This window comes from Delphinus delphis, chromosome 11 (assembly GCF_949987515.2).
Source record: "Delphinus delphis chromosome 11, mDelDel1.2, whole genome shotgun sequence".
In the NCBI taxonomy this organism is placed as follows: Eukaryota; Metazoa; Chordata; class Mammalia; order Artiodactyla; family Delphinidae; genus Delphinus; species Delphinus delphis.
The window spans coordinates 27850749-27873613 of NC_082693.1; the positions used below are offsets into that span (position 1 = coordinate 27850749).

Sequence of the window (22865 nt, forward strand, 5' to 3'; positions counted from 1 at the left end):
TCATCTATTGTCTGAGCCAAATAAAATGGAGTCCCAACACCAGACTAGAGCTAGGATATATTAATAAGGTGAGGAAACCAAGCATTAAAGTTAAATTTACTGTGTGTGCGTGTGTGAGTGGTGGGGTGGTGGGCAGGGGGCGGTTCTGATTTGCTAGACCTCAGTGAAAAGTTAGCATTTGAGCAGAATAATCTGATTTATAATGATGTGCCCTGGACCTCTCTGTCTGCATAATAAACTCAGCAATTTCCCCTTCCTCTCTATATAAAGGTAATTTTTAGTATGATGAAGTAATTATATAGATGAGGGGTTTTGAGAACTAGGAATAATCAAGTTTTCTACAAGGAATTCATCCCAAGGCCAAATAGATTAAACTCATGACCCTTGTTATTCGTGATAACCACATATAATTCCACATTTCTAACTGAGCAGAATGAGCAGGAAGTGGCCCTCATTCTCCAACCTCCAAACTACCTGTCCGCAGCAGACTTTAACAATCTTTGGTTGCAAAAATCCATATTCCCTTGGCTTTAACTCTTAAAACATGTTCCATCAATCTGGATAAATCTGAATTCTAACTTTCACAAGCTGCATGGCTTTAGGCAATTTTTAAACTCTCTCTGGGCTTCAGTTAACTCACAAGTAATGGGGATAATTACTAATACTTACTTCATACAGGCTGGCAGAGGATTATCAGGAAGGATGCCTGGCACAGTGACTAAATTGCAGGCACTCAAAAACAATACTTTTTTTTCTTCCTTCTTCAGCCACTCATAAACAAGGAAATTCAAAGAGGTCAATGAAATTATATCAAAATTCTAGCAGAACTATGAATTTGTATTCCACTTTTTCTCTTAAGAAAATATGAGATGTACATGTACAATCCAATTTTTAAGATTGAGAGAAAAGTTTTTTTTTTTCTGATTTCTTCAATTTCATGTAATAACTGAGAAATCCAGGGCTAAAATGACCTGTTGTCATTCCCTATTGCATTTCATTTCTAGAAACCAATTCTGCAACCAAAACCAAGTCTTCACACATGTGTTCTCAGTATGTATTCTTTCATTCTCCCCTAGCTAGGGATAATCAGATAAGCTGTATGTTTACATTCAGCAAATAATATTGTGGAGATAGTACTTCATTTTTCTGAGGTTTCCAAAAAAAACTCTGCACAAAGAAAGGCAAGCTATTTTCATAGTTTACCTCAATTTGTCTTCATTAATTGAGTGTCCTTATGTAGGGTGCATTTATCAACTAAAAGAGTTGAATAATTCTGAATACTAAGTTGATATATTGTCATAGCCATTATCAATATTTTAAAAAAATATTTTGTAGGTTAATTGAACATTTTTACCCTGAAATTTCTGGGTATGTTAAGGCTTTATTAAATACCATAGTTGGCCACAGTTTTCAGTTCTGATAGTAACGACAATGAAGTAACCAACCACATGAGATAATTTTGAAGCAGTTTTTCCTATAAATATGAAGAAGTGACACATGGGATAACTATTTTATAGTTAAATATCCATAAATAAATTTAAATGAATGTATACTGGATTATAAAAATGAACCCAAATGCACTGCTCAGGAAAACTTGTCAACATAATAACTAAATATGAGGCATACCTTGGTTATAAAATTTAAATAGCTCAGAAAAGTATAAGACCTCCATCCATCCTCCTTACCCCAAAGTTTCTCATCCCCAAAGTAACAATTATTCTTACTCATCCCTCTGGAATTTATTTCAGAAAGAAGACAAGTTATTTATAGATACAATCCTTTTCTATTTTATAAAAGATATATTGAATATTCTTTCAATCCTAGTAGCAAGCATGACCCATGAAGTTTTTCAACTTGATAGATTTCCAAGCCCACAAAAAGTATGTCATGTCAGAAAGCTTGGATGCATCTTTGATTTAGAGAAGTAGGAAGGTAAGATTAGGAAGTCAATCAGCAGAAAACAGCACTCACCCCCATTGCTATTGATTTTTACCCTGTCCTAGTGTAAATTTAGTTGCTACTTCTGGGAATCAGAGGAACACTGCTACTAACATGTTTTTCATGTTAAAGATTGAAGACCATACTTAGTAGAAAAAATGTTTTTTCACAAGAATCTTTTTCCCTTTACAGTTAACACAATTCAATACACACCACAGCAAATTATTTTCCTCCAAGCAAACTTCTGCTGATTTTTCCAGGATGAGTTAAAATGCACTTCCTTAAAATGTATCTCCTTAAGGAGGTCTCCCTCTTCCTTCCTTTCATGTACACGCCTTGCTATGCTCGATATTCACCAAAGCTCTTGTGGAACTTACCATACTTTCACCAGTATAAGAGTTTGGTCTATGTGAGTTCAAATAAGCAATGAAATTTTCCAGCAGTTTATGGGGTAGGTGCTAAACAACTGTAGACGAAACATTAGTCTCTGTTACTCAGTTTTGACTGTGAACTTGTGGATGATTTCATGAAACGCATTGCAAATGGCTGTTTTCTTGATATTTATTTGTTGTTTTAAACTAAATTGAAAGACTGCAAATAGCAATGATCAAACAATGATATTTCAAAGGAAAAAGTCAATAAATAATAATCTCGGGCTTCCCTGGTGGCGCAGTGGTTGAGAGTCCGCCTGCCGATGTAGGGGACACGGGTTCGTGCCCCCGGTCTGGGAGGATCCCACATGCCGCGGAGCGGCTGGGCCCGTGAGCCATAGCCGCTGAGCCTGCGTGTCCGGAGCCTGTGCTCCGCAACAGGAGAGGCCACAGCAGTGAGAGGCCCGTGTACCGCAAAAAACAAAACAAAACAAAACTCTAATTAGATGATTTTAATGAAAGCTCAAATTCCAGTAAGCCCCTTTCATGGTACTGCTCTCTGTTTGGCTTCTTTGTCCTTAATTTCTGTCTCTTCATCCCTATTTATTCTGTCCTGCCAATTCCCTCCTTATTCTATTATCTGTTTCCTGTGTCTTTCTCATTCTCCTGTTTGTCTTTTCTTTTCTCCTTTCCCACCTCAGTTTTTCTCTTAGAAAATCACATACAACACACACACACACACACACACACACACACACACACACACACACACATCACAAATAGTTTTATATATTTGATCTTTCCTTACCGGGATGAAGATGTAGGCTCAGTAGTTTGTCTTTGCACACGTGCGTGTTTAATTAAATGTTCTGTTAAAGCAGTTTGGACTTCTGCTGGGATATCAGGGGAAGTGTGGCTGATTTTTATTGCAGGCTCAATAGCTTTTAGTGCTGGTTCTCCATTTTCTTTAACCTCTTTTTTCTCTTCAGTCTCAAAAACTTCAGTGGGAGCACTTGACATGCTCTGTGGAAGGGTATTGACATTGGAAGTCACAGGTTTGCTCTTCCAGCAAGGCCAGCACAACTTCCAGAAGACAAAAAGTGAAACAACCAACAAGGCCAGGCCACAAAAGCTGACAACAACTGCTAACAGGCTGACTGAAATATCTGGAAAAAATTACAATGTAAAGAAATATTAAGTCATTGATAGTGTATGTAATAGGGCAGCAACAGTGGGATAATTTGATATTATGGTTATTATTAATAGTTTGCTGATTTAGAGTTTCAAAAATTTACTTTTAAGTATCTTTGTAGGGAGGAAATATTAATAATTATGTTTGGAAATTCTCAAAGGAGACAAAAATTTCTTTCCCAGAAAGTTTCCAATTGTATACAAGAAAAGCATGATATGTACATATCATTTCCAAGTATAGTACAAACGTTCCAAGAGTTTGCAAAATGAAGGTTAGCTACATGCAACCTGCCTTGAAGTCATGAAGCTTAAGATGCTCTGAAACTGTATACAACTAGAAAGGCTTCTGTTTGCTTCATGTTGGATCTAAAGATGCAACCTTCTTACTCTCTAAGCAGGTAATGTTAAATATTTGTATAAACTGCTTTCTATGGTGTAAATGAGAATAACACATTACTAATAGAGAATGGGTGCACAATTATTTGTATTTTCAAACTCCATAGGTCCTTTCTAATAAGCTTTCATGCTCCTAATTTCTAAAGTCCAAAATTGGTTGATGATTTCTTATCTAAATATCTTTAAAATATTCTTATTTAACAATAATTACAAGGACTTCCCTGGTGGTGCAGTGGTTAAGAATCTGCCTGTCAATGCAGGGGACACGGGTTCAAGCCCTTGTCTGGGAAGATCCCACATGCCACGGAGCAACTAAGCTTGTGTGCTACAACTACTGAGACTGTGCTCTACAGCCCATGAGCCACAACTGCTGAGCCTGAGTGCCACAACTACTGAAGCTCTTGTTACTAGAGCCCATGCTCTGCAAGAAGAGAAGCCACCGCAATGAGAAGCCCATGCACTGCAATGAAGAGTAGCCCCCTCTCCCTGCAACTAGAGAAAGCCCATGCGCAATAATGAAGACCCCAATGCAGCCAAAGATAAGTAAATTAATTAATTTTTAAAATTAAAATAATTACAAAATTAATATATGCTTACTATGTAAAATAATTAAAAGGGATATAGTAAAAAAAAAAGTTAATGATTGTATAAATAAACAAATGGCAGAGAAGAAACAAATCTCTCATACAAAAGCATGCCAAAAAATTTATGTGGATATTCTGCCCTCAAGGAAGTGGAGCATAGCTCTCCACTCCTTAACTGTGGGATGCACAAAGTGACTTTCTCCTAAAGAGTACTTGTATGGAAAGGGGCAAAAACGATGTAACTTTACACAGAAGAAATCTGAAGAATACTAACCTCACCCAGGTGATCAAAGGGAACATCAACAGTGACAAATCATGTTAATACCCTTGATAGGATGTGATGAATATGGCACTTTATCTTTGTGGTCTTCCTCCCCAAACCAACAACCTGAATCTAATCATGAGAAAAACAGAAGACAAATTCCAGTAGAGGGACATTCTACAAAAAACCACCAATGTTGTCCAAAAAAAAGGAAGTCTGAGAAACTGTCATAACCCAGAGACTAAGGAGACATTACAACTAAATGCAATGTGGTATCCTAGATGGAATCCTGGAGTTAAAAAAAAAAAAAAAAGGACATTAGGTAAAAACTAAGGAAATCTGAATAAAATATGGACTTTAGTTAACAGTGTATCAATATTAGTTCATCAACTGTAACAAATGTACCATACTGATGTAAAATGTTAATAATAGGAGAAACTGGGTGTGGGAAATATGGGAACTCTGTAGTATTTTCCTAAATTTTTCTGCACATCTACAATTGTTTTAAAAAGTAAAAGCATTAAAAAATGTTAAGAATATCCCCCTACCCACTTCCATTTTCACCTTCCTAAAATAACCAATGTTAGCAACCTGGTGTTATAGCACTCTTAAAGTTTGGAAGACCAAATAGATTTCCCATGAGGGAAATTTTTCTAGATTTAGATAACCTTATACTTTTCTTTTACAACTTTGTTTAGCATCAGTGCCAAATATGAAACCAACTTCTTTTGTTGCTTTGTTTTAAATAAAGATGTTAGAAATATGTTATATGCTTAATTGTGTCTGTCCCTCCATCCCCTCCAAATTCATAAGTTAAAGTCCTAAACCCCAGTACCTCAGAATGTGTATTTGGAGATAGAGGCTTTTAAATTAGTAATTAAGGCAAAATTAGGTCATATGGATGAGCCCTAACCCAATATAACTGGTGTCCTTATAAGAAGAGCAGATAAAGACAAAGACAGTCACAGAAGGAAGACCATGTGAAGACCCAGGGAGAAGGCAGCCATCGACAAGACAAAGAGAAGAGGACTCAGAAGAAATCAACCCTCCTGACACCTTTATCTCAGACTTCTAGCTTCCAAAACTCTGAGGAATAAGGTTCTGTTGTTTAAGCCACCCAGTCTGTAGTACTTGATTATGGCAGCCCTAGAAAACTAAAGAATAAATCCAATTTCCTTTAACCACCATTGTAAATCCAGGAGGTCCCACCCCTCCTACAAAGCAACCACTAACCCCAGTTTGGTGTGTGTCTGTCCAGCCCAAGCACTAATAAAAACAAATATCTCTTAAGTAACTATAAAATATAGAATTATTTAATACAATTTTTTAATATAAATGGCTACTGCATATTTCTTTATTCAGTTTGCTTTCTTTAAATTCAACAATACTTGAGGTCTAACTTCATGTCACAGCATTCCACAATACTTCATCATGATGGATATTTGGATTATGCCCACTGTTTGCTATTACAACATAGCTACAATGAGCATCCTTGTACTCTTGTCCCTGTGCATATTTGTGAATATTTATCTAAAGTATATCTAGAAATAGAACCACAGGGTCACATGTTACGCACATTATTTAGCTTTACTAGGTATTTCCAAAAAGAACCCCAGACTGACTAACAAAAAACATCATATAAGTTTACTAGTTCCTACAATTTTAGAGAAATATTGTTGTATTTTAATTTTCACTGACCTGATGGGGAAATGATAGGTTGTTTATTTCTCTGATTAGTGAGATAAAATGGTTCTGGTTAAACTCTCAATTTGTAGCTGATGGAAATCCATTAAGAAATTGAAATAATTCCAAGTTTTTATTGCTACTTAATTATAAGAATAAAAATTAATTTTGACATGCTATGATACATAGACACTAATATTTTCCTTTATTTTTCAATTGCTAGCTAAAGCTACATTGAATATATTTTCCATTTATATTCCATTGGTGAGGAATGTGTGATCATATTTTATATTTTGTAGTTTATTTTTACATTTTAAAATTATCCATTAGCACCATACCTTGAGGGAAAGAGAAAAATTATAAAATGAATGTGCTTCCTGATTATTAACTACAGTTTTAAAATGGAGGAAGCCAATGATGGCTTCATAACTTTCGTGTGTTTTCAGCTCCACTTACATTATATTTTTCTGGATATTTTAACTCAATTAACTTCTTCAGTGGTTAACTTCAACTCAGTTGGAGCCAAAGCCAAGATATAAGGAAACTGCAGGACAATGTGGGATAGAGGAAAGGACAGAAAGAGTTTTCAGTCTATAACTGAAAATGCCCCCTGTTTTTAGGTTCTTTGACCCAGTTTCAACTTGTGTGTGTGTGGGGGGTGGAATTCCCATACCACTAACAATTCTCTGGATACCAACTGGGTGTTCTTACAGTTCAACTCAATTCTGACACCTGCCTACCAGAGGTAGCATTAGATTCCATAGGTTAAGGGTTCAGTCCTGCATAACTGCCCCCCTCCCTTCCGATGCCAGTAGCAAATCCAAGTTGTTATCTGTAGTTTTCTGACCAACCGGCAAAAAATTGGAGGTTCCCACGACCCCTCCTTGGGTTTGATCAATTTGCCAGAGCAGCTTACAGAACTCAGGAAACTAATTTCTTTACCAGTTTACTATAAAAAGATATAAGGATATATTATAAAAGGATTACCAGTTTATTATAAAAGGATATAACTCAGAAATAGCCAGATGGAAGAGATCATAGGGCAAAGTATGGGGAAAGGGCATGGAAGCTCAGAGCACAATATTCTCAAATTTCTGCATGTACAACCCAGAAGCTCTCAAACCCCATCCTTCTTGGTTTTTATAGAGGCTTCATTACATTGGCATGATTGAGTAAATAATTGGCCACTGGTGACTGATTCAACCTCCAGCCCCTTTCCCTTCTCAGGAGGTCAGGAGGGGTGGGACTGAAAGTTCCAACCCTCTAATCACATGGTTGATTCTTCTGGAAAACAGCCCTCATCCTTAGGTGGGGTCCAAAAATCACCTCATTAACCTAAAAGACATGGCTCTCATCACTAAGGAAATTCTAAGGGTTTTGGGAGCTGTGAGCCAGGAACTGTGGAAGAAGACTAAATATATATGCACAATATCACATCTCCCTTCTCACTAATGTGGTTCATAAAATACTTCATCCAAACCAAGTCACTTTTGAAAGTGAAAGGCTGTACTATCAACTGTACCAGAGTAGCGGGAATCAAGTCATATTCTGGAAACTTAGTAAATGGTCATCTTACCTCTTTTAGCCTAACATCCTTCCAAATTACCCAATCTGGTCAAATCTAAACTTTGCATGGCATTCCACAGTGTCTTTGTGATTTGACCCCTGGCTATTGACCCAACTTCATTCTTCTGCCACTCTACTACCTATTCTCCTTCTCCTGACCACAAGTTACTCTCTCACGATTTTTGTTCGGGCTGTTTCAAATAGTTCCAGGGCGTTTTTTCCTCCTGTCTGGGTGCCTGGCAAATTTGTATTCATGCTTCAAAAACTAGATCCAGTAGTACCTCTTCCCTGAAGCTCTCTCTGCCTCCTCTGTCCCTAAGGGCCTTTAAAGCACACCCACTACCATAGCACTAGTAATAATTTATTGGCCTATAATCTTTTATCCCAAACACTTAGGACATGATGGTTTCAAAAATTATTTTCTTTTGGATATTGGAAAGGTAGTATGGTATACATTATCTGGGATAACATCTAGTAACCAAACACATTAATATATATGTAATGAAATATATGGATCAGTCACACTGAGTGGGATCACTGAAGACTGTAAGCAACTTAATGCCAATTTAGGTAACGTGTTGGTGCTAAATTGGACAATTTTTTAAAATTTTTATTTATTTTTGGCTGCTTTGGGTCTTCCTTGCTGCACACAGCCTTTTTCTAGTTGCGGTGAGGGGGCGCTACTCTTCGCAGCAGTGTGTGGGCTTCTCATTGCGGTGGCTTCTCTTGTTGCAGAGCTTGGGCTCTAGGCCCGTGGACTTCCGTAGTTGCAGCATGTGGGCTCAGTTGTTGTGGTGCACGGGCTCTGGGGTGCGCAAGCTTCAGTAATTGTGGCTTGTGAGCTCTAGAGCGCAGGCTCAGTAGTTGTGATGCACGGGCTTAGTTGGTCTGTGGCATGTGGGATCTTCCCTGACCAGGGATCGAACCTGTGTCCCCTGCATTGGCAGGCGGATTCTTAACCACCACGCCACCAGGGAAGTCCCCAGATTGGACAATTTGCAAAATAATTTTCAGGTTTCAGAGGTTTGGAGGTTTCATAATTGTGGACAAGGAATTGTGGATGTCTATTTATTTTGCTTCTCCAAATGCTCCCATCCTACCAATACACTTACTCCTTTTATTTACCTTTTTATTTTTAGTGTCTAGTATATATCACAAGGTCAAAAAATATTTATGGAGCTACTGAATACACATTTGGGGAATTATCTGAAAAGACACTCAAATGTCTGTGAACTTCAAGATGGCTAAAAGTTGAGTGATATGCAGGGAATATGTAGAAATTCTTATACTAGGAAAATAGTATAATATAACTTATACTGTGAAACCACTTAGACCTGGGTTAAAATGTCAACTCCACCACTGTGTGACTTTGGGCAAATTGTTTAGACATTAAGAGTCTCAGTAAAATGGGGGAGTTTATAGTTATTTCATAGGAATGTTGTGAGTTTTATATAAGGAAATGTATGTAAATTATTTAGCATCATAATTTGCATAAGTGCAACAATAGGTTGCTACTATTGTCAACTATTTTTTTTCTTTAAACAAGAGTACCTAGGGGAAAAGAGGCATAGGTATGGATTGAGTATGGATTGAATGGTGATTCACAGATTAGTTAGAAGAGAAACACATCTTCTAATGCTATTTAGTACTGAAAGGAGTGAATTTGCTTATAATGGAGACCAAAATTTCTAAGTAAATATTAATGTTTCAGGAAGTTAATAAATAACATTCTATTTTCCTACTCAGTTGTGCTCAGAGAAACAGTTCAAGCAGGTAGCAATTAAAAAAAAAAAAGTGAATATCAGCTTAGGTCCATTAGAAAGTGGATTTGCTAATATATCACCTTGAATTAACTAGACTAGCCCATACAGTCACAGTCCTGGCTGGACAACCACATGTGTTCCCCATGGGTACTTGACCCTATAAAATTTACTACACAAAGGAGTAGAGAATATTTGTTTCCTGAGGATATCAAGGTTATAACTCAAAGAAAAGGGGGAAACATGTAAGTCATTTCTTAGGGATGGGGTAGGCCAAGATTCCATGATTATCCTATTTGTAGCTCCTTCCATCCAGAAATGTAAAGCAAGGGGGGAAGAGATTTCCCCACAACAGCAAGAAGTGAAAGAAGTTGCATCAGTTAGAATTTTATTGAGAAAAATAAAACTAAAATTATAAAAAGAAGCTTATTGTATTACACACTTTTTACGTTGCTTATTATTGAAATTATGACTAATTATTAAAAGTATTTAAAAACAAAACCAATAGTTTAATTCTTAGGTCTTTATGACTTTTTTTTCAACAAAATTTGTTTAACAAGATAAAAAAAGAATCTGACTCTCAAAAGATTAAGGGAGGATCTGTGAGAATTTATAAAGTCATCAAAACATTTAAAATGAGTTTTTATGATTCAGTATTTGGCTATGACATGAAGGATGTTATGAGTTTGGACTTAGTTCAAATTCAAATAAGTAGTCCCAGGAACATTTTTTAAGTCAAGGTATGAAATGGTTGAATATATATATCAGAAATTACCTTCTGGCTAGGGAGAAGATAAGAGTGGAGGCCAGCTAGAAGATGAAAAAATAGTTAACAGATTATAGTAGTCATCCACATGAGAGATTATAGTGGTTCTGAACAAGGGTGGCTGAAATGGGAAACAGAGCACATTGGGAAATCAAGGCTCTAGTGAAAGAGTGTGAAGATTGAAGGACAAGAATGTGATTCACTGGGAGACAAACAGGTTGTTGAAGTGAGGAAGACAATGACTTCAGCTTCAGCTGTGCTGGGTTTGGAGTACATACCCAACATGCAAATAGAAATTTTGAGTAAGCTGTTGGTCACTGCAACTCAAGATAAAATTGAAGGACTTTCTTAAATAGTAGAATCTGAATCCATGAAAGAGAAGATAAAAGTCCCTTAACAGATTCCTGACGACACCGATAATAAAAGAAAGATAACTTTAAAGAAGAAAGAGCCTGCATAGAAGACTGGGAAAGAGTAGAAGTATGAAAAAAAATGAGGCCAATGTGCTTTCATAGAAGTTTAGAGAATATTTTAAGAAGTGGTAAACAGCATAAAAAGTTAAAGTAAGTTCAATTAAAACAAAGGTTGGTAAGTATCCATTAACTTTAACAAGTAGGTCTTTAGTGCATTCAAGGAGACTACTGAAGCAGAAACTGTTAAACAGATGAATGTGGTTTAATGAATGAATGGGAGTGAGGATGTGAATTCTGTGAGTGTAGATAGTTCCTTCAGGACATTGTATTTAGGGAAGAGGGAAACAGTAGCACATGGAATTGATGATGTTTGGATGTGCAATATTTTAGCATATTTTAATTATGGGAAGGAATCAGTAGACAAGAAGAGATAGAAAATTAAGCAGAATGAATAATTAATAGTAAAGTCTCATAAAAGGTGACCATGGGTGGAGTCTGAAGCAAAGGTGAAAAGATTGGATCATGTCTTCCTTTGTAAGAAAACAAGGATGGGCAGGAGACCTTCAAGATGGCAGAGGAATAAGACATGGAGATCACCTTCCTCTCCACAAATACATCAGAAACACATCTATATGTGGAACAACTCCTACAGAACACCTACTGAATGCTGGCAGAAGACCTCAGACTTCCCAAAAGGCAAGAAACTCCCTGCGTACCTGGGTAGGGCAAAAGAAAAAAGAAAAAACAGAGACAAAAGAATAGGGATGAGACCTGCACCTTGGGGAGGGAGGCGAGAAGGAGGAAAAGTTTCCACACACTAGGAAGGCCCTTCACTGGCGGAGACGGGGTGGTTGGTGGGGGGATCTTTGGAGCCACAGAGGAGAGCACAGAAACAGGGGTGCAGAGGGCAAAGCAGAGAGATCACCACACAGAGGATCACTGCCAACCAGTACTCACCAGCCAGAGAGGCTCCTCTGCTCACTTGCCGGGATGGGTGGGGGCTGGGAGATGAGGTTCCAGCTTTGGAGGTCAGATCCCAGGGAGAGGACTGGGGTTGCCTGTGTGAACACAGCCTGAAGGGGGCTAATGCACCACAGCTAGCCAGGAGGGAGTCTGGGAAAAAGTCTGCACCTGACCAAGAGGCAAGACACCATTGTTTCACGGTGCGCGAGGACAGGGGACTCAGAGCGCCACCTAAATGAGCTCCAGAGAAGGGCACGAGCTGCGGCTATCAGCGCAGACCCCAGAGATGGGCATGAAGATCTAAGGCTGCTGCAGCAGCCACCAAGAAGCCTGTGTGCAAGCACAGGTCACTATCTGCACCTCCCGTCCTGGGAGCCTGTGCAGCCCACCACTGCCAGGGTCCCATGATCCAGGGACAACTTCCCCGGGAGAACACACAGTGCACCTCAGGTTGTTGCAATATCACACTGGCCTCTGTCACCACAGGATTGCCCCGCATACTGTACCCCTCCTTCCCCCCAGCCTGAGTGAGCCAGAGCTCCCTAATCAGCTGCTCCTTTAACCCTGTCCTGTCTGGGCGGGAACAGATGCCCTCAGTCGACCTATACGCAGAGGCAGGGCCAGTACAAAGCTGAACCCCAGGAGCTGTGTGAACAAAGAAGACAAAGGGAAATTTCTCGCAGCAGCCTCAGGAGCAGCAGATTAAATCTCCACAATCAACTTGATGTACCTTGCATCTGTGGAATACCTGAATAGACAATGAACCATCCCAAAATTGAGGCGGTAGACTTTGGAAGCAACTGTAGACTTGGGGTTTGCTGTATGTGACTGACTGGTTCCCAGTTTTATGTTTATCTTAGTTTAGTATTTAGAGTTTATTATCATTGGTAGATTTGTTTAGTGATTTGGTTGCTCTCTTCCTTTTTAAAATTTATTTATTTTTTTAAAATATAGATATATATATTTAAAAACTTTTTTCTCTGTAAGTGTGTATGTGTATTCTTCTTTGTGTGATTTTGTCTGTATAGCTTTGCTTTTACCATTTGTCCTAGGGTTCTGTCTGTCAGTTTTTTCTTTTTTCTTTATTTTGTTTTTACTATTCTTTTTAGTGCTTGTTATCATTGGTGGATTTGTTTTTGGTTTGGTTTCTCTCTTCTTTCTTTCTCCCTTTATTTCCCTCTTTCATTCTCCCTTTTCTCCTCCCTTTCTTCCTCCCTTCCTTCCTTTCCCTTCCCTTCCCTTCTCTTCCCTTCCCTTCCCTTCCCTTCCCTCCCTCCCTCCTTTCTTTCTTGCTTTCTTTCCCCCTTTTCTTCTGAGCTGCATAGCTGACAGAGTCTTGGTGCTCTGGCAGGGTGTCAGGCCTGTGCCTCTGAGGTGGGACAGCTGAGTTCAAGACATTGGTCCACCAGAGACCTCCCAGATCCACATAATATCAAATAGCGAAAGCTCTCCCAGAGATAGCCATCTTAATGCTAAGGCTCCATTCAACAACCAGAAAGCTACAGTGCTAGACATTCTATGCCAAACAACTAGCAAGACAGGAACACAAAACCACCCATTAGCAGAGAGGTTGCCTTAAATCATAATAAGGTCACAAACACACCAAAACACACCAACAGACATGGTCCTGCCTATCAGAAACATAAGACACAGCCTCATCCACGAGAACACAGGCACTAGTCCCCTTCCCCAGGAAGCCTACACAGCCCACTGAAAAAACTTTAGCCACTAGGGGCAGACACCAAAAACAACGGGAACTACAAACCTGCAGGCTGCAATAAGGGGACCCCAAACACAGTAAGGTAAGCACATGAGAAGACAGAGAAACACACAGCAGAAAAGGAGCAAGGTAAAAACCCACCAGACCAAACGAATGAAGAGGAAATGGGCAGTCTACCTGAAAAAGTATTGAGAGTAATTAGTAAAGAGGATCCAAAATCTTGGAAATGGAATGAAGAAAATACAAGAAACGTTTAACAAGGACCTAGAAGAACTAAAGAGCAAACAAACAATGATGAACAACACAATAAATGAAATTAAAAATTCTCTAGAAGGAAACAATAGCAGAATAACTGAGGCAGAAGAATGGATAAGTGACCTGGAAGATAAAATAGTGGAAATAACTACTGCAGAGCAGAATAAAGAAAATCAGAATGAAAAGAATTGGAGAGAGCCTCAGAGACCTCTGGGACAACACTAAATGCATCAACATTCCAATTATAGGGGTCCCAGAAGAAGAATAGAAAAAGAAAGGGACTGAGAAAATATTTAAAGAGATTATAGTTGAAAGCTTCCCTAATATGGGAAAGGAAATAGCCAATCAAGTGCAGGAAGCACAGAGAGTCCCATACATGATAAATGCAAGAAGAAATATGTCAAGACACATATTAATCAAACTATCAAAAATTAAATACAAAGAAAAAATATTAAAAGCCGCAAGGGAAATACAACAAATAACATACAAGGGTATCCCCATAAGGTTAATGGCTGATTTTTCAGCAGAAAATCTGCAGGCCAGAAGGGAGTGGCAAGACATATTTAAAGTGATAAAAGGGAAGAAATTACAACCAGGATTACTCTACCCAGCAAGATCTCATTCAGATTCCATGGACAAATTAAAAAACTTAGAGAAAAGCAAGATCTAATAGAATTCTGCATGACCATACCAGCTTTACAGCAAATGCTAAAGGAACTTCTCCAGGCAGGAAACACAAGAGAAGGAAAAGATCTACAATAACAAACCCAAAACAATTATGAAAATGGTAATAGGAACATACATATCGGTAACTACATTAAATGTAAGTGGATTAAATGCTCCCTCCAATAGACATAGTCTGGCTGAATGGATACAAAAACAAGACCCATATATATGCTGTCTGTAGGAGACCCACTTCAGACCTAGGGATACATACAGACTGAAAGTGAGGGGATGGAAAAAGATATTCCATGAAAATGGAAATCAAAAGAAAGCTGGAGTAGCAGTATTCATATCAGACAAAATAGACTCTAAAATAAAGACTACTACAAGAGACAAAGAAGGACACTAACTAATGATCAAGGGATCAATCCAAGAAGAAGATATAACAATGGTAAATATTTATGCAACCAACATAGGAGCACTTCAATACATAAGACAAATGCTAAGAGGCATAAAATGGGAAATCGACAGTAACACAATCATAGTAGGGGACTTTATCACCCCACTTTCACCAATGGACAGATCAACTAAAGTGAAAATAAATAAGGAAGCACAAACTTTAAAGGATACATTAAACAAGGCAAATCTAATTGATATTTATAGGATATTCCATCCAAAAACAACAGAATACAATTTCTTCTCAAGTGCTCATTGAACATTCTCCAGGATAGATCATATCTTGGGTCACAAATCAAGTCTTGGTGAATTTAAGAAAACTGAAATTGTATCAAGTATCTTTTACGACCACAATGCTATGAGACTAGATATCAATTACAGGAAAAAAAATGGAAAAAATACAAACACATGGAGGCTAAACAATACACTACTTAATAACCAAGAGATCACTGAGGAAATCAAAGAGGAAATAAAAAAACCTAGAAACAAATGACTATGAAAACACAATGACACAAAACCTATGGAATTCAGCAAAAGCAGTTCTAAGAGGGAAGTTCATAGCAATACAATCCTACCTCAAGAAACAAGAAACATCTCAAACAAACAACCTAACCTTACACCTAAAGCAATTAGAGAAAGAAGAACAAAAAACCCCCCAAAATTAGCAGAAGGAAAGAAATCATAAAGATTAGATCAGAAATAAATGAAAAAGAAATGAAGGAAACAAGAGCAAAGATGAATAAAACTAAAAGCTGGTTCTGTGACAAGATAAACAAAACTGACAAACCATTAGCCAGACTCATCAAGAAAAAAAGGGAGAAGACTCAAAGCAATAGAATTAGAAATGAAAAAGGAGAAGTAACAATGGACACTACAGAAATACAAAGAAGCATGAGAGATTACTACAAGCAACTATATGTTAATGAAATGGACAACCTGGAAGAAATGGACAAATTCTTCAAAAAGCACAACCTTCCGAGACTGAACGAGGAAGAAATAGAAAATATAAACAGACCAATCAGAAGCACTGAAATTGAAACTGTGATTAAAAATCTTCCAACAAACAAAAGCCCAAGACTGGATGACTTCACAGGTGAATTCTATCAAACGTTTAGAGAAGAGCTAACACCTGTCCTTCTCAAACTCTTCCAAAATATAACAGAGGGAGGAACACTCCCAAACTCATTCTACGAGGCCACCATCACACTGATACCAAAACCAGACAAAGATGTCACAGAAAAAGAAAACTACACAACAATATCACTGATGAACATAGATGCAAAACTCCTCAACAAAATACTAGCAATCAGAATCCAACAGCACATTAAAAGGATCATACACCATGATCAATTGGGATTTATCCCAGGAATGCAAGGATTCTTCAATATGTGCAAATCAATCAATGTGATAAACCATATTAACAAGTTGAAGGAGAAAAATCATATGATCATCTCAATAGACACAGAAAAAGGTTTAGACAAAATTTAACCCCATTTATGATAAAAAATCCTCCAGAAAGTAGGCATAGAGGAAACTTACCTCAACATAATAAAGGCCATATATGACAAACCCAAAGCCAACATCGTTCTCAATGGTGAAAAACTGAAACCATTTCCTCTAAGATCAGGAACAAGACAAGGTTGTCCACCCTCACCACTATTATTCAACATAGTTTTGGAAGTTTTAGCTATAGCAATCAGAGAAGAAAACGAAAGAAAAGGAATCCAAATCGGAAAAGAAGAGGTAAAGCTCTCACTGTGTGCAGGTGACATGATACTATACATAAAGTATTCGAAAGATGTCACCAGAAAACTATTAGAGCTAATCAATGAATTTGGTAAAGTAGTAGGATACAAAATTAATGCAAGGAAATCTCCTGCATTCCTATACACTAATAATGAAAAATCTGAAAGAGAAATTATGGAAACACTCCCATTTATCATTTCAACAGAAAGAACAAAATACCTAGGAATAAACCTACCTAAGGAGACAAAAGACCTGTATGCAGAAAACTATAAGACACTGCTGAAAGAAATTAAAGATGATACAAACAGATGGAGAGATATACCATGTTCTTGGAAGAATCAACATTGTGAAAATGACTATACTACCCAAAGCAATCTTCAGATTCAATGCAATCCCTATCAAACTACAAATGGCATTTTTCACAGAAGTGGAACAAAAAATTTCACAATTTGTATGGAAACACAAAAGGCCCCACATAGCCAAAGCAATCTTGAGAAAGAAGAATGGAGCTAGAGCAATCAGGCTCTCAGACTTCAGACTATACTACAATGCTACAGTAATCAAGACAGTATGGTACTGGCACAAAAACAGAAAGATAGATCAATGGAACAGGATAGAAAGCCCAGAGATAAACCTACGGCCATATGGTCACCTTATCTTTGATAAAGGAGGCAAGAATATACAATGGAGAAAAGACAACCTCTTCAATAAATGGTGCTGGAAAAACTGGGCAGCTACATGTAAAAGAATGAAATTAGAACACTCCCTAACATCATACACAAAAATAAACTCCAAATGGATTAAAAACCTAAATGTAAGGCCAGAAAGTCTTAGCAGAAACATAGGCAGAACACTCTATGACATAAATCACAGGAAGATCATTTTTGACCCACCTCCTAGAGAAATGGAAATAAAAACAAAAATAAACAAATGGGACCTAATGAAACTTCAAAGCTTCTGCACAGCAAAGGAAACCATAAACAAGATGAAAAGACAACCCTCAGAATGGGAGAAAATATTTGCAAATGAAGCAACTGACAAAGGATGAATCTACAAAATTTATAAGCCGCTCATGCAGCTCAATATCAAAAACACAAACAACCCAACCCAAAAATGTGCAGAAGACCTAAACAGACATTTCTCCAAAGAAGATATACAGATTGCCAACAAACATATGAAAGAATGCTCAACATCATTAATCATTAGAGAAATGTAAATCAAAACTACAATGAGGTATCACCTCACACCAGTCAGTAAGGCCATCATCAAAAAATCTACAGACAGTAAATGCTGGAGAGGGTGTGGAGAAAAGTGCACTGTTGGTGGGAATGTAATTTGATACAGCCACTATGGAGAACATTATGGAGGTTCCTTAAAAATCTAATAATAGAACTACCACATGACCCAGCAATCCCACTACTGGGCATATACCCTGAAAAAAACATAATTCAAAAAGAGTCATGTACCACAATGTTCATTGCAGCTCTATTTACAATAGCCAGGACATGGAAGCAACCTAAGTGTCCATCGACAGATGAATGGATAAAGTGGATGTGGCACATATATACAATGGAATTTTACTCAGCCCTAAAAAGAAACAAAATTGAGTTATTTGTAGTGAGGTGGATGAACCCAGAGACTGTCATACAGAATGAAGTAAGTCAGAAAGACAAAAATAAATACTGTATGCTAACACATAAATATGGACTCTAAAAAAAAAAAAGGTTCTGAAGAACCTAGGGGCAGGGCAGGAATAAAGATGCAGAGGTAGAGAATCGATTTGAGGATACGGGGATGGGGAAGGGTAAGCTGTGATGAAGTGAGAGGGTGGCATGGACTTATATAAAGTAACAAATCTAAAATAGATAGCTAGTGGGAAGCAGCCCTATAGCACAGGGAGATCAGCTCGGTGCTTTGTGACCACCTAGAGGGGTGCGATAAGAAATGTGAGAGGGAGACGCAAGAGGGAGGAGATATGGGGATATATGTATATGTATAGCTGATTCACTTTGTTATAAAGCAGAAACTAACACACCATTGTAAAGCGATTATACTCCAATAGAGATGTTAAAAAAAGAAAAGAAAAGGAGGATGGTTCTGGAATCAGGTAAGTTTATAGGTATAGGCAGGAAGACAAGGGAATTCTTTTTTGTAAGTACAATTTTCTCTGCAAAATAGGAGTTAGGGTCAACTGCCAGTTATTTTGGGATACTGGGGAATAATTTGGAATATTTAAACAGAGTGCGGAAAATCTGATATATGAACTTTAGAGAACAGGAGAAAATTGAATAGGAAAACAAAGGATGTCTGGTCAGAATTGAAGGTTCTTTTGAAATTGGAGACTAAGAGTGATACTCGTCTGCCTGGTTTTAAAACCTCCTAAATATTGTTTCTTTGGTGTAGGAATAGAGAAGCAGATGAATTTATCCATGAATGAGCACCCCCTACCCTCCCAGGAGAATGTGATAAACCTCAAAGGAGAAAATGATTGCGATGATGAAATGATGTATCATAAGTATGATGCAATATTTGTTGACAGGGAATTCACACAGAGGTAGAAAACTGAATGGAGTTTCCAAATGAGAAAGATAAAAGCATAGGAGCTCTTCATTGGGGCTCAGAATATTTGAATTTATAATTCTAAAATAGTATTGTTTAACATAATGACTAGTGTTTGAGCATGATCATAAAAGAAATGAGGTAAGGTGGAGAGGAGGAGAAGATCACTGGAGCAAAGGGGCCAACCATTCTGAGGCCAGGGTGATGAATATGAATGGTTTGCCTTCACACAGACTTTGAAATTGCCCATTTTAATGAGCAAGCTTGATGAGTAGGATCTCTCTAGCTCAAAATTTTAATGTCTCTGGATAATTGAAAAGAATCCATTATATGCCATTCACCCAATTAGATCTTGGTAAAATTAGAGTAAATGAAATTTCAAAAATTAGATTAGACTCAAAGATAATTAGGTTTAAAATTGCTCAAACTCTGATTTGACTACATACATATGCATAACTATTGCTTCCACCGATACGTATCTACTTATCTATCTGTCTGGTTGGCTGACTCTATATCTCTGACTGATTTGTAAAGATCAAAGATCTTACTGTTTTATCATGTCTTAATATCTCAAAATAAAGTGACATTGTTATGAAAAAAACAGGAAAGACCACCCTCATCAGAAAATAGAATAAGCCAAAAAATGCTAATTCCTCAGAATCTTTTAGTAAAACAGAACTTTGCTAAAGTCTAACATTTGCATGGTCTTAATTACTATGGATTGTAAATACTGTTAGGTCTAATTACCTATTAACCATGCAGATGGCTACGATGCAGAAAAGCATAGGCCAATTTGTATGCTCTCAATTCCAATTACTACTGCCTTAGTTGATAATCTTATCTGTGTCTTTCTGCATCATTTTTTTAAATTTTAAAATTCTAGTTTTTTAATTTCTCAAAATGTACAAAGAAGTAATTTCTCAATTAATCAGAAATTATAATTTCTTGTATATTCCAAGTCTTTTGTTTCTTTGGTTGTCCTCATTTTTGCCTGATGACAGACCATGTTTATGGCAACATTCTGCAGAGAACAAGAGGTAATAAAACTCAAACCAACAACTCTTATTCAGAGAAAGCTGAGGAAAGCTGCCTCTAAAATGAAAATTTGGAATTATCTTTGAAGTTAACTTATTTATACTCTTCATATGGTGTTATTATTATAATGGGGCATAATTCTGATTTCTACAATAAGGGACCAAAAAAACACTGACTTAAACAAGATAGAAGTTTATTTCTCTCTCATTTAATTAATTGGCTCAGCATAAGAAAGCAGGGCAAATACATCAGCTTCAGGTGTTTGGAATCCTGGTTTCTTCCATATTTTTGCTTTTCTATTCACAGGTTTTTGCTTTCTCGTTAAAGTCCAAGATGGCAAGCTTAATGTCTACGTTCCACGCAGCTGGATGAAGAATAACAAGCTTGTTACAATTGCTAATAGCCATTAAGTAAGTGTGTCATAGTCTTCTCTGTGTATGTGCTAAAGCAAATACATCAGCATCGGAAGTCGCAGAATGAGTCTAAATTGGCTTGGAAGAAAATACTGGAGAAAATAGTGAAACAGACCCGTAACCCTCATAAGCCAAACTTTTGTTGGGTCAGATGAGTTTGGCAACATTGCCAACATTCGACATAACTGTACAGCTAGCTTTAGAGCACAACAACACTAGATTTTATATCTTATGAATTCCTGCGTGGAAAAAAGTGCATCATTACTAGTCTTGACAGCATTCTTGATGGCAAAGAGTCCAATGATGAGAGGATAAACAAAGGTATCACCAATTCTCAATCAAAAAGCCATTCAGAAGAATCAGACTCAAAACTTTAATTTTTAAATTATTTTAACCTATATGTCTTTTATACTTTCCTTTTTATATTTGTACAAGAGTGATATATAATATTAAAAATTCATGTCTAACTTTTAGAAGTTTTTCCATAAGTATAAAATAAAAAATTCTATGTGATAAGAAAGCATAATTTAATTTGCATCCTTCTTTTTCCTTTTTTGGTATCATATAAAATAATGTTGTGTCTTGTAATCAATAGCATCTTAGATTCAATAAAATATGGTATCAAGTATAGTACCAAATATCGTATTAAATTAGCCAAATTTATTGGCTAATTTGTTGACAGGGAATTCACACAGAGGTAGAAAATTGAATGGAGTTTCCAAATGAGAAATCTTTACATATATTTGTAATTGAGTAAATGATTTATAAATGATTTATAATCTGTGATTGTATATTAATTCTACATTTACATTAACTTGAACAACTGTGCACAACATTTAATTAATGGTACCAGTACCATTCTTATTAGTCAAGTAACTTCAGTGAAAGTGTTTGCCATATAAATACCTACTTGCTCCCACATCTAAGAAATTGAAGAACACACATATGAATTTAGAATAATTTGTTTAAATGTTTATTTTAGAATTTTTACTACTAAATTGAAAGTGTAAAAGTGAAAAGTTATAACATTAATGAATTAAATGTTTATTTAAAATATTTAAATTATGGTTAGGTCTATACAGTTGCGATGCGACTATGAGCTTAAGTGGGTTTGATTAGCTGCATTTATGAGGTCTGCTTTTCAAGCAACAAAGTTTCCTAAAACCTCATAGGGATTTGGATATGGAGAAGCAATTAAAGACTGACCAGAAATGAACTCAAATGAAGTTCAAAAACTCTTATGTATATTCAATCACAGTATGTATGAAAAATCACATTTAAGGCCAATATATTGTTTTGTATTTTCCCTAAGCATTATAGCATTAAGTCCTATTATATCAATAAATTAATGAATTTAGTGGGTGATCTATCTATTTAGGGGGACAGGGAGAATCAGTGGCAAGAAGACTGCAAAAATCTGATTTTCTAAAAAAATAGCACATGATGAACTTTCCAGTGTACTAGTAATGTTGGCATCAATAATGTCTCTAAAAAAACTATTCCAAAAGAGTAAATTAACTAGTGTTGCCATCTGCAGTTAAGTTTTTGTAAAGTTTACTAAAATATGGGATCTGTCAACTTAATTGCTTGATCCTCAAGTCAATAACACTGCTGCTGCTTCTGCTACTGCTGTAGTAGTAAATGGTAAAGAGAATGGTGAAGCTGCTCCTTACTGGCATTAAAGAAAACATTAGGAGAATATCTTATTTATATATATGATTCATGACTTCTTTAAGGTAGAATAACTTTAGGATTACAGTCAACCCTCTGTATCCATGTTCCATATCCATGGGATCAAGCAACCACAGGTTGAAAATATTTTTTAAAAAAAGAAAAATTCCAGGAAGTTCAAAAAACCAAAACTTGAATTTGTTACACAGGCTACTATTTACATTATGTTTACATTGTATTTACAACTATTTACATAATCATTTACATTGATTTAGGTATTAAAAGGAATCTAGAGATGATATAAAGTATATGGGAGGAAGCGCTGTAGGTTACATGCAAATACTACATCATTTTATATAAGGAACTTGAGCATCACAAATTTTGTTATCTGTGGGGGCTCCTAGAACAAATCCCCCATGGAGACCAAAGGAGGACTACACCTGCACTTCTCTGC

The 22865-nt window shown here is 36.8% G+C and overlaps 1 protein-coding gene across 1 annotated transcript in view; it reads right to left on the reverse strand.

Moving 5' to 3' along the window:
- Positions 1–22865, reverse strand: part of SYT10 (synaptotagmin 10) — a 75548-nt gene that overhangs the window by 49805 nt on the left and 2878 nt on the right. The window contains exon 2 of the mRNA XM_060026158.1: positions 3118–3475. Within this exon, the coding sequence (XP_059882141.1) occupies positions 3118–3475 (358 nt within the window). The remainder of the gene's footprint in view (positions 1–3117; positions 3476–22865) is intronic.